Genomic DNA, 19,178 nt, shown 5'->3' with positions numbered 1-19,178 from the left:
AAGTTAATCTGTTTCTGGGTCTGTGCCAGCAAGTGATCAGTGAATGTTTATTTCCCCCTCACCCTAAGAATTTGCTATACAATTTGAAAATACAGTCTATTATGACATGTCATGCTAAGTTGAGATGTTTGCTGAGGCTGTGCAAAGCAAGAGCTTGTTTGGAAAATGTATTTTGTTGGATTGTCATCACCTGCTATCATATTACAAGTTTTCAAATCTAAAATTAAACTATTCCACAGTTGGTACTGAAATACACAATATCAAAATGTTATATGAGAAATAATATTTGACAATCCTTTTGATAGTCTTTTCTGTTCACTGTTATCATGCTAGTAGACATTTTTCTTGTGGGGATAGACAGCTTAAAACATCCTTATGTGCTCAGAGAAGTGTATGAGTGTAAGTGGTCATGAGCTTAAATGGTCATGATCTCCACTTGAATCATCAGTATGAGTTATGTTATAAAACTGGTTGTGTGGCATTGCTGACACTTCATTCTACTGAACAAGAAAATAGCTTGCAACTTCTTGCCTGTAGACCAAGCCTTCTTTTTTTTTTTTTTTTTTGCGCATCTGGGATGTCAGGTGGTTGGTTTTCAGGCAGTCAATTTTGCCTTTTTTCTTCTTTATTTGTTTAATAGCTTGATTATTTTGCCTTTCTCTAGACACCAGGTATCCACAAGCATAATGACTGTTAGCTCTAGTTGACTTTCATATTGTCAATCTAATGGCAAGATTGAGATAGAAGTTCATATAGAAAAGACAAATAATACTTTGCAAAAATGGAGAGGGGAAAAAAAATTAATCGATTTTTTCTTTTTTTTTTTTTTTATGTGTCAAGAGTATGAAGTGTATTTGTTTAAATTCAGATGACTTCTAATATTTTTAAGGTTAAGGTATAACATTTCTGCTGATTTTTCCAGTCTATAGGATGGATAATTATTGGTTCTTGGGGATCAGTACTTGGGCTGAATGTTTTGATGGTTGATAAAGAAATGGATTCAATATTTCAAATTTGCTAACAAGGTGGAAGTTACAGATTTTAGCCAGAAAAACTAAATCAAACGTGATCTTTATTTTTTTCAAAGAACTTGACTGCGTATATCTGTACTGTGATCCCTGTTCATTTTTTCAACTTTTCTTCACAATAATTTATTTGACTCAAGTTTGGGAACTTAAGAAAAATGATAAGATTTCTTACGTATTTCTTACGTATCCTGAAAAGGGTAGGATTTCCTACATAATTTACTCAGCATCTCTCAACACTAAAAATAGATCTGTGAAATTCTTGGCAATTTCTCATTGTAAATGTAAATTTTGGGTATTTTTATTTATAATAAATACTGTAGCTGATGTTTACACAAACTTTAGGCTAGCTTGGAAGTGGAAATTTTTAAAATCAAAGCTAGAAGAGGGGAAAAATCACTACTAAAAATATTTGTCAATATTTTAGCCTTAGAGTAGCTCATTTCTGATACTTTCAGTAGAAGCCTCTGTCAGATCATTATTTTGTTCTTTAGATTTCAGATCTTTGTAGCTTTGTTTATTTGACTATATCTATTTCTTTACATCCAGAAAGGTTACCTTCAGCAGTATGGGAGAACTTAATCCGTTGCCTATCTAGTGCAATCAGAAATAAGCTTTGACACACAAGGAAGAGTAGGCTAAAGAGCAGAAATGCATATTAAAGTACTCTTACATAAGGAGAGTATTTTTAAATGGTGCTGGCTTAGTGCTGTGGATTTTGTAAAAGCACTCATATGGTCTTGTAAACACATGCAGTTAAAAAGCAAGACTGTCTTAAGCATGAGAATTTTGGTTCTGTTGAGGTCATGGAGGGCTGAAAGACTGCTAAATCCATTGTCAGTGTTCTTTCTCATTTTATTTGAAAGGTTTGAGGGTTATTTACTGGGGTTTTTTTATTGTAGTTTTTACTTCAGAGCCAGGTTCAACTTGCATGCATTTTGCAAGAGCTTTCACAATTTCCTTTTTTAATGCTTCTATTAAACACGTTAAAAAATGAGAGAAAAAGACAGGCACACACCTCCAAGGCATACTCAGCATTCTGAAAATGCTTCTCGAAGTGGTGTCCATCATAATGGAATCTGAATCAGACCAGAAGCAACTGTAAAAGGCATTTACTTTCTTCCATTGTTAGAACAGCAAGATGTGAACCTCAGCCATAGAAAGAGACTTTTTCCAAGGGGTTGTAGTGATAGGATAAGGGGGAATGGATTCAAACGGAAAGACTTTAGGTTTAGATTAGATATTAGGAAGAAATTCTTTACTGTGAGGGTGGTGAGGCACTGGAACAGGCTGCCTAGAGAAGTTGTGGGCTGCCTCATCCCTGGAAGTGTTCAAAGCCAGGCTGGATGGGGCTTTGAGCAACATGGTCTAGTGGAAGGTGTCCCTGCCCACTGCAGAAGGGTTGGAATGAGATGATCTTTAAGGTCCCTTCCAACCCAAACCATTCTGTGATTGACAGAATCTTACCATAGAATCATAGTGTGGCCTGTTCTATAGTTCTAAATATGGCTTTGATATTTGTTTATGCTATTACATAAGATAAAATAATTGTAGCTTACATAATGAGGGAAAAAGATGGAAAAATTAATTAGAAAACAACATTAATATTTTATGCTTTGATATCAGGCTAGTAGTGGAATTTGTAGCAAGGTAAACTGTCCTGAAATCTGTGGGGGAAAAATGTTTGTGTTTCTGTAGTATTGATTTACTGACCACTTTACACCGTTTCTTGTTTGATTTTGATGTGTAACTATTCTGAACATCTTGCGTGTTTCAGTTCCTTGAAAACTTTCATCCTAGCATTGAATCCCAATTTGTCTGGTGTATGACTTAAATGATCCCTACGGAGAGCTGAAGATTGCTACATACAGTTGTCTAGAGCACATCCCTCTTTGAAGATTAGTATATAGATTCATTGTTTACATTATTTTCTTTCCAGAAATACTGTTTGTGATTGCATACTTTTCAACAGTAGCCATGCAAGTACAGTGAAAGAAGTTATGATTTTTTTGTATTAATATTTTTCTTGTTAAATTAATCCATTTGTGGCAAAATAGTGAGACTATTCACCTTTAGGGAAAAAAGCATCAAGTAGCTGTTTAAGTGTCTGTATTGCTATATATTTTTCCATCTATTCTTTAGCCATACTTGCTCTTATATATAATCAAATACTGCAAATGTTTTGAGTAAGTGTACCTTCAGTAATAATGCATTTATTTCCAAGCAGTCTTGTTGCTGTTGACTGACATTAAAATAATTTATAAAATGTGCAGCATTGAGAAAATGAACAGATAAATCAACAGTGATGGCCACATAGCCTTTAGCTGTAGTGTATTACTTTTCTTAGTGAAAAAGAATCTTTTTTGCTCCCAAGAAATCAATTCCATCATTAATATTTAGGCTTAAGGAATTTGCTATTACATGACTGTTACTGTATTCATCATATTTTATGGATTCAAACAAAAATTTATTGTAGGTTAATAACTTTTTAGTTGTAATTGCTTCAAAACCAGATAAAAATATGCATTGTGATAATGCTGAATTATGTAAAATATCAAACGTTCCTGTCAAATTGGCTGAGTCACATATTTCTCTCAACTTTTCTTTTTTTGTTATTTCAAATTTTAAGGAACTGTTGTGCAGGGTACAAGATAATTAGAAATAATAACACACTTCAGTAATTTTACTTGAATAGTTTCAGCTGCATGAAATTTAAATTGGCCATCTAAGCTAAGGGGCTGAACACAGATGGCAGAGTAATGGCTGGCTAGTGATCTACTTCAGAGTCGAAAGGAGTACTTTAATTTTACAGGCAAGAAAGTATAGTTTTGAAAACAGACTAGAACAATTCATTTTTTAGAGCAAACAGTTTGAGTAGAACTAAAACTGAATAACTTTCAAGTGTTTTGCCTTTCCTTTAAAATGTATCTGATTCAACAAAACCAGTAAATTTATTTGCAGCACACATTGAAAATTTCATCTAGACAGTGTAAGAAAGAGGTTTGTGTACTGCTCTGTTTCTTACTCTGTGTAAGAGCTGTCATTTGGTTTTGTGCTACCATCTTCATGTAAATCACAGCATCTGTCTTTTGCTGTTTCTGAAAAAGAAAGAAATTGTTTTTGGTTTACCTGCAAGGGGATGAGTTACAATTTTCTTAAAGAGACATTTTGAATATCATCTTATTTCTGAATAAAACAAAATTCCTTTTTGGGTTTTGAGGACTTTTGATAAATCTGTTCTTGTTCTTAGACTTTATTCTTCATTTTCTCATGGCCTGACTTCTGGTTTCTTTACACTTTTGGTCTTCCCACCTTTTTTGAGGATGGGATAAGTGAAGAGGGTACCAAAATAGAGCTTGCATTTGTGTTTTGGAGGAATTAGATAATTTCTGTGTATCTGTACTTACTATTCCTTTGACTAAATGTTCAAATGATTTTTAGATAGTAACCCTGCGTTGACTTAAGGCTTCCTGTGTGCAGTAAAGGAAACCAGACAGAAGATCTCTGGAGATCTTCTGTCTCATTCTCATTTAAAGATTAAAACTTGCCATAGGCACTTAAGGGCTCGCTAACTGGATGTGGCAGATCATTAATACATTTTATGATAGAGTAAAAGTGATGACATATCTTCAACCTTTCTTGAGTTATTCTTGTAAGAAGACTGCACAACTACAAAGTAGCCCAAACTTTGTCCTTTACTCTTGTGTGTCCTTCTTAGGAGTAATTTCTGAAGGAATAACCCCTTGAAACTAGACACATTATAGATATCTGACCAATTTTGCGAAGTTAAGAAGTAAAAATCGTGACATTGACTAAAGAGGAGAATGGTATCTTGACTGAACACTTCAGTTTTTGTTCCTATGCAAGACAGAGCCTTGGTTTCGAGATGGTCTTGGTTCTTAAGCTTAGGAGTGGTTCTAGTACATTTTTCCTGAAAACACTTGAGAATTGGGAAAGCACAGGTTTGGAAAATAGAAAATTTCATATTTTACTATAAACCTTCTTGAGCTGATGGAAATTTTTGAAAACTTCATTCACAAATGAAATTTAAAGGAAGGCTTTTAGTGTCTGAGGTGTCTTATGTTGCAAGTTGATGGAAGTTTTAATGCCTTCAGTGGGAGAGTAATTAAACCAACAATAGAAATTTAAAAAAAAAAAAGGAGAAAAATTTTAATCAGGTAATGGTGGGAAAGATTTTTTAAACAAAATACTAAGTAAGAACATCAGCCTGTAATTGGACTTCTTGAAGACCCTTGTTTCTTTGATGCCTGGAATAAGATTGCTTAGGGGGCTGTAGGGCTTTCTGATTGCTGTTTTACTCCAGAAGGCTGTCACTACAGCTATCTCTGTGCAAGCTCCTGTACCTCAGATCTCAGCTGCACCTCTAGCAATAGCTGATTTGTTCATTAGTCTCACTGCAGGATCACTCATCAGTGCAAACTTGGTCCAGATAAAGTGTAAGCAAATAATAACACTTCTGTTGACTTGATCAGAACATGGAACAATGCTGCTTTTCAGCTTTCTGGTGACTTGTACAACAGTTGATCCTCTGTTTAGTGTAGGTTTGGAACAGAGTTATACTTACAGTGTTTTGGACAGATTTTTGCAGAAAAGCTGGAGAATTCTGCTGCTTTGCATTGTGTGAACGTGTGGGCTTTTGATCTAGTAATTAGGCAGCATAATACTCAGTTTACTGTCTTGAAATGTAGCTCAAATCTCTTGTCATCGTTTTCCCTTTTTATTGGTGAGAAGACTTGTTGCATGCAGCTTACTCCAGTCCTTTCTCTCACTTCTTTTCAATACCTTGTGAGTCTCCTGTCTTCTTCAGTTTCTCCTCTCTTGTAATTTCATAGTTTGTGCCTGTCATTCATTGCCCATTGCATTTCCTTGCTCAAGCGTCATTCTCCAGTGGCTCTTGTTGCTATCTTATGGAAGCATCAATATATGTTTAACCTTAAAACTTGTTTTGTTGCAACTCTTTAAATTGTAGGTTCCAGAGTAACTTCTCTTAACAAGAGCAAGCTTGTATGTAGTGCTTCCCAATCTTTTCTAACAGATGTTTAAATATAGTTAGGATACTAACTGAAAATAGCTGATTTCTTTTTTCTTTTCCCTAAGACTGCAAGGTGATTGTGCATAATTTCTCTTCAGTAGCTTGTATGCTTTAATGTAATTGAAGACTGATAGGCTGAACAGACAATTGAAATAGCTTTTATATAAATTATAATGTGGAAATCGAAGTAGAGGTTGAGCAGTTCAAGTGAAGATCACAGCAAGTTTAGGAATGTGTTTTGATCATTATAATCTGTGCAGTTCTTGTATGTTTACCTGGTTGCTTGCCACCCTCAAAGATTTAGCTCTCAATTTTTTCTATGTTGTTTGGTTTCAGTAACAGTATACCAAGATAATACATATTTTTACTTGTTGTTTCTCTGAATTATTTTTTTTTAACAAACCCTCTTTGATTTAGCAAATTCGGTCTTCAGTCTTGAAAACCACCTTTGCTTTCATTAACCTGAGTTTGTTCTATGTTTTTTGTATAAAGCAAAAGTGAATATGCTTCTACTACAGTTTTAGCCAGGCAGAAGCACTTTATGCCTAGCACATCTGCTACCATCAGGATTCTCCTACAGCTCTTTTCTCAATAATGAAAGGAAATATTTCATAACCACATAACAGTTTATGTCTGTTTTATCTTTATTCTTGATAAATGGCTCCATTTTTGACCCTGCTTCCAGCAGTAGAGATAGCTAAGTTGTGAAGATCCAAACCTATAGGATCATAGAATGGTTTGGGTTGGAAGGGACCTTAAAGATCATCTCATTCCAACACCCCTGCCATGGGCAGGAACACCTTCCACTAGACCAGACTGCTCAGGACCCCATCCAACCTGGCCTTAAACACTTCCTGGGATGGGGGTCTACAGTGTCTCTGGGCAACCTGTTCCACTGCCTCACCACCCTCACAGTAAAAAGTTTCTTCTTAGTATCTAATCTAAATCTGCCTTCCTTCAGCTATAAGGCCATTCCCCCTTGTCCTATTGCTACATGCCATTGTTAAAAGTCTCTCTCCAGCTCTCTTGTAGGATCCCTTTAGGTACAGGAAGGTGCTATAAAGCCTCTCCAGAGCCTTCTCTTCTCTGGGTTGAACAACCCCAGCTCTCTCAGACTTTACGTGTAGGAGAGTTGCTCCAGCCCTCTAATCATCTTGGTGGCCTCCTCTGGACTTGTTCCAACATGTCCACATCTTTCTTGTGTTAGGGGCCACAGAGCTGGATGCAGCACTCCAGATGGGGGTCTCACAAGGGCAGAGTAGAGGGGGAAAATCCCCTCCCTTGACCTCCTGGCCACGCTGCTTTTGATGCATCTCAGGATACTCTCTGGGCTGTGCGTGCATGTTGATGAGACACGGTGAGTTCTTGTCCACCAGCAGCCCCAAGTCCTTCTCCTCAGGGCTACTCTCAAAATAATTTTTCTGAATTTCTGAAACAATTTTTGTAAATGTTCATTATCTTACTGTATTTACATTGGTTTAGTCCTGTGGTGGATTCTATTTTCAAATGAATTATGAGAACTTAAAAGTAGATGTCCTGAGCAATTCATGTGCATATTATGCAGAAGGCAAGTGTATGCATATCTGACCAGATAAAGGAAAGCGTGTCAACCTATAGTCGTTCCTTGGCAAGGAATCTTACAGTCTGTGGTAACCATAGCATTATATTGAACGAAGAACCTGAATTGTTGAGACAACAAAATAATTTTGAAGATCTAGGTTTTCATATAACCCTCAGGTTACTTAAATACTCTTGTAAAAATCCCTTCAAAAAGTGTTCCTTATAACCTCTGCTAGGGACATACAGGGTCCAGAGATGGACAGCGGAGAAACATCGTAAGTTTCACCAACAGTGTGGAATAAAAGATACAAATATCCCAAAAAACTGTTGGAGCAGTTAGATGGTCCCAATTGTTTTAAATGACAATACTAAACAAAACAGAGTCCTGAGAGAAAAAGAGTCCATGAGATTAATGAAGTCAGCTGATACCTAATGGTATTTAGATTTGCTCTCAATAGTCAAAGGCTGTGGCTTGTTCTAGTGAGTCATTCTGGTGCAAGAAATGGTAATGCCTAGAGAATTACTGTTAGAAATAGTACCTATATAACATGTACCATGTTGGGAAGAGAAAGGTTTGAGTTTATTTTGCTCTATGAATGTACAATATACTTTTATATGGGATATTGGCTGGACTGCAATCCAACAGTTTACTTCATATAATTAAAATCAGAAATGGCACAAATGAAGAGTGCATGTCAACAGTTGAGCAGAAGGAAGCATACACAGTTCAGTAGACAGATATGGTTGCTGTAACTAGGCCTTCATTAGAACTACTATTTCTTTGTAACTAGTGTAACTTAGTAACTAAGTTTACTTATTGATACTGAGCAGAAACATAAATTTGTCTAATTGTGTGTGTGTATCTTGTTTCTATGTGAAATAAACCTGTAGTTTACTGAAGTAAATAATAATAGTGGAAGCCTCTGCTGTTCTGTTTTATCATTCAGCTGATGAGAAGTTTAATTCTCAAGTCATGTTATAAAGATGTACTAAAAACACAGAGGACAGGGAGATAAAAAAATGACTTCACGGCAACAGTCTGGCAGATTTTTTTTCTGATGTAGCTCAGCTGGACTATATTGAGAGTTACCTCGTCTAGTGACATTATAATAACAGTTAGGGCTCTTTTTTCCTCCCTTGGAGTTTTACAGCAAAACTGCTTCAGTACTTCTCCAAGTGAAAAACTTAGTTTCGATACAGATGTGTATTAGACTATGATATTAAATGATGCCAAAGTAAGTTTCTTTAGGGAATTTGAGTCTCTGTAGAGGCAGCAATTTAAATTTACCTTTTCATAAAACATTTTCTGTTTATTAAACAAATCTTACAGTTTGACAGCTTTATCCAGGTCACTGACAGCAATAGCAATATCAGCCTATGCAATGTGATTAACATCCAGAATGGGAATTAGTTTGCTGTGGAAGAGTTTTTGGCCCAATGTTAGTCCTTGCCAGGATGAGACTCTGTAAGCATTAGGCTTTAACAGCAGAAGAATGCTGGTGTTTATAAATCGGAAGAAATTATTTTGAAGACAAATACAAAATGTCACTTCTTTTCTTCTTGCTCAAGAAACAAAAGAAAGCAAATGGATCTGCCCAGCACAAATACCTATTTCAGACCAGTGCTCTGTACATACCGTGTGATCCTTTCACTGCTGCTTTACAGAGATTTTTTAATAAAATATCTGTCTGTCCTTACTCAACCTTAAAACTGTAGCTTGCAGGGTCCTAGAGAAATTCTGATTTGTCATGTATGTGGGCCTGCTTTTGTTGACAATATCAGTGTTGCTTGCCTGGTATTAGTCACAGTTATTTTACCTTTTTTAAATTCTGTTAAAAAGAAATCTGGAGACTACTTGTCTTTCAGGTTTTGTTTGCTAATTCTTTGTGTCTGGTGTAATGGTATTGACTGACATTAATAGTTGTTACTTTCCTAGGTTTCCTATATATTAATGCTGTCTTACTGATCTGACGGTCACTTACAAATACATATTTTTTCCTTTTTTTATTTGTTGCCATTTGTCTCCTCTTTACTGAGTCAAGCTGAAGTCTTGTCACTCTCTCAGTTCTGTATAACCTGTTGTTGTTTCCTGATCTTCAGCTGGTCTCTGTTCGAGGTCCAGAAAACTTGTTTGGATACCTTCAGGTAGAGAATTGTTTATAGTAAGAGAAGGTAATGTGATGTTTTAGTAAGTGTCCTTTGATGTGCTAGACTGTTTGCTCAGTCTGGGAGGGAGTGGCCTCTCACACTGATTAACCAGAGTCGCCCAGATTACGTAGCTGTAATTTAGTTGTTCTGCTTAGTTTCAGAATCTGGGAACCTTTGTCTGAATAGCCTCAGTTACCTGGAGGAAGACCAATATGTAAGATTGTGAAAGACACATAGGGAAGAATTACCTGCACAGGCAAAGAAAAGGAACATCAAGTGATCTTTAGTCTCTGTATGTGTTAGTCTCCATGTAGGGTTCTTGTTTTTTAAGCCAACAGTGGCAGTTGTGACAGCTTGATGCATGGCAGTTGCTTTATTTTGTATATTTAAATGAAGATATAACTTTTTTTCCCCTGGCTCCTTGAACCCTGAAGAATACCTGTTGTAAGGCTGTCAGCTGCTCAGACTTAATATGGGAGCAGGATGTTGATGCAGGAGAAGTATAGAGACAGAAAAAGAGGCATTTGCATGTAGTTATTGTGTGATGGGAATCGTAAGGGGCTGAACCTACTGCAGAGAATGAAGCCACTTGTGTTTCATTCTATTTCATAGGCATTTGTTCTTGTTTTCCCATGTCATCTTTCCTCAACAGCATTTGCTGTTGTTCTTTATTTTGTTCACAGTTTAGTTTTATTTCAGATCTCAATTTTTGTTTAGCTAAGCTAAAAAAGCTTAAGGCAAAACTGCGTTTTTTCAGGCGACTTTTCTGGTACGCAGCAGTTCTGTCATAGTGCTCCCCGTGAGGACAGTCTTACCTTGGATTTGATTTGTAGTAGTGATCAGTACTCTACTTCTGTGGAGGTATTAAATTGACTTAAGCAGGCTCGTGCTTTCCTCTCTGCCTTGTAGGGCATATTGCCACCACCTTTTTGTTGCCAACGTAGCTATTTGTGAAGCCACTTGGAAAACATATGTTAAAACTCTTCTTTCTTTCCCAGGTTGTCAGCTAGATAATAATTTGCATTAGGAACAGTGCCTTACATGTTTAGTATCCTTGGCAGTGGATACTAAAATGATCCATGTGTGCATATTCAGTTGACCATTAAATGGCAGCATGAATACTTCAGACAGATGTAGCAACATTTGTCTGAATGTTATAACAGAACAAATTGGTGCCATGCTGAGATATCTTGACTGCTATGTAAAAATCAATACAGCAGAAAAAAATTGTAATTTACTTACTGTTCAGAGATTTTCTGTTACTGAGGAGTCTCTGAAGTTGTACCAATTACAAGATTGGAGAAGGGAAGAAACTACGGTAATTTGCGAGTTTTAAAAAATGTATTAAATCAGAGCAGTTTATAAGTTTAAGTAAAAGACATTCATGAATTCGAACAAATTTTTGAACCACAGTTCAAAGATTGTTTATTACAAGAATAAGTTTATTTACTGCTCCTTTGGAATTACCTTTGAAACACCTCAGTGGAGGTATTAAATGTGCTCAGCCTGACTATAAGAAACCTGTTTAGGCTCTTGTTTCTGTCAGTAGTTGCTTTCTTAGTTGTAGCTAAGGTATTCTATCTGTCTCTCTGTTACTTCAGGAACAGTAATTGTACCATTGACAATATTTCTATCATCAGAAATCTCTAGAAAAATACAGAATACAGAAAAGACTGATAAATCATATGAATTAAATGTCTCCAAAGTGTCAGTTTTATCATACCATTTTTTTCTGAACATCTTGTTTTATGTAATGCCTTCAGTGCATCAGATCTGATATGTTGCGTGTTACTTGTTGGAAAAATATACATATATGTCATCAGTACTGTAGAACATGATCTGTACCATGCTACTTATCGGTCTCTTAATTCACTAATTGAAAATTCTTCCAGTGTTACTATATTGTCCTTTCTTAAAAAAAGACAATCAACCAAAAAAAAAAATCAATAAAACCAAACTGTCAGTTACTGTGAAACAACTTTCTCCTGGGCATTTTTTTTTTAATCTTTTGCATGTACGTAGAAATGTAACAGAAATGCATTCAATGCTGTCTGTTTTTAAACCATTCATGGCTCTTTAATATTACTCTTAGGCACAGATGTCTGCCTACAGTAATTGTGGAAGGGTTTGATTTTACATTTGCTTTGGGGGCTTTTATGTCAGGCCTTTCTCTCTGGTTGCTTGGTGGGGATTTTTTTGTATTCACGACTATACAGAACGTGTACTCAGGTTCAACATGTCATAAACCCAAAAATTTGACATTTGTAGGAGAAATTGTGAGCTGTAAATTTATATAATGATTAGCCACAGAAAACTAATTTTTTATGACTGCCTTCATTTTGTCTGCAGTCTTAACAGTTACAAAGATTTTTTTTTTTTCCTGGGGTGAGCTCTCACTTGGTGGTGGTTAATTTCCAGGCGGGCCACCATAAAGTTTCCTCAACAGCTTCCCCACTTAATGAATTTTTGTTTTAAGAGCAAAAAGCCAAACTGTTTTTTTTATCTTGTTTAGAAACTTGTTCCCCTCTTCTTTGTTTATCCAAATCAGGTGTCTCTTTAGGTTTTTTTTGTTTATGTTGTTCTGGTGTCTTTGTTGTGTCTCGATGGTTGATCCAAGAATATTGAAGTTGAAAGCTTGTCATTGCCTTAGCTCTGGTGTTGTAAATAAAACTTTCTTGTTAGCATAACAAGAAGCAAATGTGGAAGACTCTGGTCATGGGAGTTCAGATGCTTACAGGACGGGTGGTGCTGGGCTGAGAGCTACTGGAGTTTGGGAGAAGGATCTTCAGTATGAGATTCTTTGATTTGATGCCTGAATTGTAATGGGGGGGGGGAAGGCGAGCCTTGACAAAATTGCTCAGGCTCACAAAAGATTGCAGATGCTTTTCAGTCTTAGAACCAACATTGTCTTCTAGAACCCAGAAGAGGTCTTCCGCTCAATTTTCTTCCAAAAACTTGCTGGTTTGCAAGACTGAGGAAAGTTGTCCTAGATGGCTGCAACATTGTAAATATGTTACTAAAATAATCTCAGTATTAGGGAATAGCAAGCTTTGTGTGCACAGCTTCTTTTTTTTATAATATCTTTTTCCTGAATGCTGCATTAAGGCTTAATACTTACTAATCAAAGCTCATAAAATTACAGATATTGCTTTTGGCTTCCACTGCTCACTTATCTTCCAGGATCTAAAGTTCTGTGGCTCTCTGGTAGTATTTATGCTACATCCATGCATAAATAGTTTTTGCCTTTCCCTTCAACAGAAAAAGGACTTTCAATTTATGGATCTGACAGCAAGTGCAAGAAGCTTTGCCAGTCAGCTCATTTGTTTTGTTGGCTTAAATGTCAGCCAATTTAACCAGACTCATACTGTGTTTTTTCACTTGGCACTTGAGAGAACAGAGCCTTTGATAATTAACATGGAGTTATTAATCAGTACAATCTATCTAATCTAGGGAGATCTATCAAATAGTATGTCTCTGGTGATTTTGGTGTTTGGTATGGCTTGAATCTGTGTGGTAGAGAATACATGTCTATATTGTAAAGAATGTAGACTTGCAGTGATTACTTGAGTAAAGTTTTTTGAGTCCAGAGAAAGAAGCATAGAATATGAAAAAAGGACTGCAAGATTGACCCTGTTGGCAGATTTGGTGGTTTCGTTGATTTTTTCATTCTTTTAAATTCTATACCAGTAGTTAAATATGCCTATGGTAATGATCAATATGCTTTTTAACTTAAAGGATTAATTAAAAAGAAGCCAAAACTCCTTCTATTAATTTCTGTCCTTTGCTACTCTTTAAAGGCAAAGGGATTGGGGGGGGGGTGAAGATACAGAAAAGTATTCACAGGCTAAATTAAATTAGAACAGGGTAATTTCCATATATTTCCTCTGTTTGCAATGGTTCTTCCAGCTGATGATCTAGATCAGGAGCTGAATATAGATGCTCTCATTCCCTTTGTGAGGAGCCTCTTTGCCTACATTACCTAGTAAAACTATCCTCAAGATAAGAAGTTAACCTTTCCTTTCTACCTCCGATTTTGAGTAATTGTTTGGCTGTGATTCTATAAGTACATAAAAAGGAGCTTCACCTCAAAAGTTTAGTTCCATAATGGATATTGTTTTATTCATAAGAAAAAGGCTCTGAGGGTCCTTTTGCCCTTTTTGCACTTGGGAGGTCAAACTAAGCTGTGGTATTTGACTTCACAGTTATTTTTCTTTCATCAGTAACAAAGGCCTTGTTTGTCAGATGTTTATCTGTACAGTGTCAGTTCTTTGACCCAATGCAGCATAAAGCTAATAACTTTTTAAGTAGCTGTGTTCCTGACAAGAGAGTCTAATTGCTGAGTCTGGTATTGTTTCTAAAGACTAGAGGTAGAAAAATGCAGTAGAAAATTTTCTTCATTGAAGTGAACAAATGTAAGTTGAAACAAATACGAAGAACAGATGCAATGACTAAGATGCTGTATTTATAATCCATTCTTGTAGAGTAGAATTGTGATTGTAAGGAAGTGTGTCTGTACTAGATGTGAATTTTATGTGTTTAAACTGATGGTTCATGATCTTGGATAAATTATCTATATACTTCTCATTAGTGTAATTAACAGTTTGCTCTGTATTTGATGTGCAACATGCTGATGCGATCAATAGTTTTGTTTTTCTAATTCAGGTAGATCAAGAACAGTTTATTAAATATAAATTACTTGATGGAAAGCTGGTTTTCTTTTTAGAATTCTTTTTTCCTTGACAGGTGTTTCCTGTTCCTGTTTTTAATTAATATTGTTTGCAGCACTTTAAGCTTTTCAGACCGCTCTTTCTGACACAAGGATTTCATATGGTGTGCTGTTACCTGCTTTCTTTGATGGCTTCTGCCTGTGGCTTTAGTTTGCCAACCTCCTTAGGGGCCATGATGCATCCATGCTGTTGCTCATGCTGTTAGGTAGGGTTTCTGATCCTCTCCTTTCCTCCCCACTTCAGCTGTCATCTTACAGGTGAGTTTTCCAGAACAAGAACTGCCTTTAGATGTTTGGAAAACACCTTATTGCCTTGTAAAGCAGCTTGTAAAAGCAGTCAAATAGCAACTTCAGTGTGTATCTAAGTTGAAAAGTACTTTTATAATGCTTGATTTCTATGTAGATGTATCTTAATGCAATATAACTTCTGGAAGCAGAAGAGTCAGCACTTAGACTGATGCAAAGCTTGTTGAAGTTGAAGGACAGGTTCCCTTTGACTTCAAAGGGCTTTGAATCAGCAAAATCTTAGTAATCTTGGTATTTGTGACCCTCCTGAAATAAACTGACTAAAATTTAAGCTGTTAAATAACTTAACTTTGAACATTTTAGCTGAATTTTTTTAAACTTACGGGGATTAAGCACACATGTTGTGTATGAAGGTCTTATGAATTCCTTTTTTCATTATCAAGGTACCAGGGGTCTGGGAGATTGAAGGAAGTGGTAGGGTTTTTTGAGGATTTTAGCCATTGGCAATCTAAGGCCTCTGATTTTTGGTGAACATACGAGTGCGGCATCTGATTGAGTTACTTCTTTTGGAATCAAAATGCTTTAATGTCTGTCTGGTATATAGCCAAGGTGTTGTGAACATCTGTATGTGCTGAATGTGAAGTGCTATACTACAGGCACTGTGGGAAGGATTGGTCTGATTCAGAGAAGGTGAGCCAGAACCCATATGTTTAAATCTGATCTTAACCTGGATGATTTAAAAGCTGGAGTTTGTTTTCAGAACTGTATTATAAAGACCACATTTAGAGACTTTGGGGTCAAAGCAGGGGTTTAAGACTATTGAAGCAAACAGTTAATGACAGTGTTGGAAAACAGAAAATGTAAATTTTAGCATTTTTTTCAAGGATTAACTTATGTTGCTTTTAAAGACAAAAAGACCAATTTTTCAGGGTTATACTGCAGATCTTCTGTAAGAAGCGGCAGTTCCTTTAATACATTGTTGCTTCCTTCATTTCATATCATATCAGTATAAGGATTGAACAAATATGTCTTTGCCAGCTTTTGTGGGTTGTACCAGATAGTATCATATGAGATTGCTTGTCCTCATTCTGTCTGCAGAAGACTAGAATTTGCCTTAGTTGCATTCAAGTGTATGCATCTATCTGCTCTGACATCTAAAATATTTGATTTGCATATTATGTATTCAGAGTAGGTAAATTTACAGAATAGAACAGTCAAGCTGTGGTTTCTATTCTAAAGCTAAATATAAAAATAACAGTATATTCTTCTCACAATTTTTAAGAATTTGGAGAAACAAAATTAGAAATTACTACATCTAATCATTGCTATTACATGTCTGTTACTAATCAAGTAACTCCAGTTTGGATTTAAATTAGATTTACTGTTAAAAGGAGGTAAGTGTGCATCTGTTATGAATTGGTGAAAACGAGTGCCAAGCAATCTCCCTTCAGTTTTGTTAAACTGAATTAAAAGGGACTTTTCTGCAAAATTGCTGTCATTTTAGAGAAACAGTGCTAGCTTTGGTTTGTATAGGTGACATTTTCAAAGCTCTGTTCACTGATGTCTGGTCTCAAACTACCAAGACTTAGCAGGCTCTACAACTTAGGCTGTGAGAATGAAGAAGTCAAAAAGACAGGATGTTTCCAAGTGCTCGATACTAGTCACTTCTCCTTCCATTCTTTTTTCCCCCTCTCCTTTACAAATCTGAATTAGCAAAAATACTAGTGCTTTAAGGGAGGAAAATTTGGTTTCATTTCTGTGAGCATCTTTTCCTTTAAAAAAACAGAATTACATTTTAGTAGAAGGAAGCATTCACTCACATGTACATTCCCACTCCTTATTCCTTTTTACTGTTAAATTCTTGGAAAATCAAGCTGTGAACTTATTCAGAATCCTAGCTGCTCCACGAAACATTCCTTTAACAGGAGAAATGTTGTAACTATAGTTAACAAAATACTTCCTTTTTTATTAGCTTGAGATTTAGAATGTCTCTTAGATTTTCTAATCCACCCATCTGTTAATTTATAGGTAATATTCTTCAGCAGTAGACCTTCTTTTTAATTAAAAAATTGTATAAACTTAAATACTTGCAGAATCAAAATCCAGGAACAGCCTGTTTCCCTATAAAGGCACCTGGTTTTTTGGTTACTGCCCAGGTGGAAAATTGGGAAGAAATTGTTGTGCTGTCAAGTAGCTTTAGGGTATCACATACCTAAAAATTGCATGTATCTTTTTGAGAATAATACATGTAGGAAAATGCAGGTTTCAAAGAAAATTGTGGGAGAATTGAGAAAACTACATATAAATGCTGTGTCCTTCCAAATATTTTACAAAACTAGGTTTTTAAGAGAAACAGGAGCCATTGTTTTTGAAAAGTTAAATGCAGAAATAAAACCGTTACAAGTAAGGTCTTTAAAACTGGTCTTGAACAGGAGATTTAAATGTTCCCCTTGGAATGTTTTCTGAAGGCAGGTTTTTAACAATAAGCATATCCTGCTTTTGAGCAAAATTACTTACACTAAGCCATGGCTTTATTGCACATACAGTAGTACATTAAAGGGACAGTTTAGAAACTGCTGTCTTAACTGTATCTCCATCAGTATATTTTATTTCCTATATATCTGTACCCAGTGCCCCACTATTTCTGCTTATACTAACTGTGGTTGTCTGAGATGTTACCGTTTTGTAATCCACCTCTTTCCCTTTGAATGCAGCCGTTGCCTTGCCAATGATTTTACTGTTCATCTCAGACTTTGGAGCTTATATCCCAAAGGTCTTCTTTTATCCATCCCTAATGTGTTTTTCTCTGTCCTAAGCAATCAAGTGTTGTGATAGTTTAGTCTATGTATGCATTCTCCCACCACCCGCAGCCACTTCCAGGTTTATTCCACCAATTTGTTCTCCTTTTTATTATGGAGCATCTAAACAAAGAGTAAGTTCCACAGCTGAAATGTGTATGCTTAAGAGAATGCTGTCAATACAATAAATGTAGATTTGTGGCATACTACTTCTTGCATTTCTCTGTTTAAAGGAGAACATCGAGGAAAATTTGATTTTGTATGTGAATTATGCATTTTGTAATGCAAAAAAGCTGACGGAGGGGAAAAAATACATGAGCTCAGACTTAAAACTATGCTCTGCTTGTGTCAGACACTGCACATGTGAATCTTGGAGGTTGTGAGCAGATGAACAAGTTACTGTGAAATAACATCAAGGCTGAACTGTCCATATAGACTGAGGAAGGACTCGTGCCTCTTGTCACGCAAGGGCAAACATATGGCACACCACAAAGTTCACTTACCAGCTTAGACTTGTGGCAACATGTTTATTGACCTAGACCTTTGTTATTACAGCTTGTTAGTTTACCACTTTCGATGGAGAAAGTGCCTTCTGCTTTGTTCCCAGTTTAGTCCTACTGCTCAGCTTTAGAGAAATACCTGTTTTGGTCACCACTGTCAGGCCTTGGCTGTCTTATTTCCGTAGGTGGGATCAGGTTTGAGAATTGCTTTTGTGTTTAAGGCTTTCAGCGTTGTCCCCTTCCTCCTTTTGTGAAAAGGGCAAAATATAGAGAAGTTCAGTAAGTGATCATCATAAACAAATGGGCTTAAAAAGAGAAGGTTACAGCCTCTTTCTGCTCAGTGGATTTGGTGGAAGAGGCTGTGGAGAAAGCGATGGAGCACACGCTCGTCAAGTTTTCAGATGACTGTTTGTTTTATTATCAGACTGTAAAACTAGTGATCAAATTAGCTGTTTTGGTTTTTTTAAAAAAACACAAAGATTCTCATTTTCCCAAACAGAAATAAAAATTGCAAAAGTGTGTGGGCATCTGCCTCTCAAGACATTCTTCTTCTATCCAGTAGAGTAATCTTGTTTTAAGGATATTGTTTTAAGGATAACTTGGATATTGCCTAAATTTTCTGTAAGCCTTCTTGCATTTTTATGTCAGGCAATTAAATTTCATTTTCTACTTATTTTTTCTCACTTTTTGTTGTTTATTTTTGTTTTCAGGCTTCCTTAAGCCAGACTTAATATTGATAGAATGAAAAAATTTAAGAGGAGACTTTCCTTAACCTTGCGGGGAAGCCAGACCATTGATGAATCACTGTCTGAGCTGGCAGAACAAATGACAATTGAAGAAAACAGCAGCAAAGATAACGGTAAGCATGTCTTTCACTTTGTAGAAAATGTAAGAATTTTGTCAGGCCCTGCTCAAGTGAGTGTTGCTGGGGTTTATTTTAGTTTTCGCAGCTGCAGGGACTTCCTTCCTAACCATTTCTTTTGGTTTATCTTATATTCAACTGCTCTGGTTATTTCAACAGGTTGATATTTATCAAAATATCAAAAAATATACAATATTTATCAAAAATATCAAAACAACTATTTATCAAAATCTACCTAAATTTATCTTTTTATGTCATGT

The 19,178-nt window shown here is 36.0% G+C and overlaps 1 protein-coding gene across 2 annotated transcripts in view; it reads left to right on the top strand.

Annotated features, from left to right (window-relative positions):
• Positions 1-19,178, top strand: part of CDK17 (cyclin dependent kinase 17) — a 90,017-nt gene that overhangs the window by 18,153 nt on the left and 52,686 nt on the right. For both annotated transcript variants that reach the window (XM_032689303.1, XM_032689304.1), the window contains exon 2: positions 18,767-18,915. In XM_032689303.1, the coding sequence (XP_032545194.1) occupies positions 18,798-18,915 (118 nt within the window). In that variant the 5' untranslated portion in view covers positions 18,767-18,797. The remainder of the gene's footprint in view (positions 1-18,766; positions 18,916-19,178) is intronic.

The sequence above is a fragment of the Chiroxiphia lanceolata genome, chromosome 5 (genome assembly GCF_009829145.1).
Source record: "Chiroxiphia lanceolata isolate bChiLan1 chromosome 5, bChiLan1.pri, whole genome shotgun sequence".
NCBI classification, from domain to species: Eukaryota; Metazoa; Chordata; class Aves; order Passeriformes; family Pipridae; genus Chiroxiphia; species Chiroxiphia lanceolata.
The sequence above is the reverse complement of the archived record's forward strand: the minus strand, read 5'-3'. Positions and strand labels throughout refer to the sequence as shown.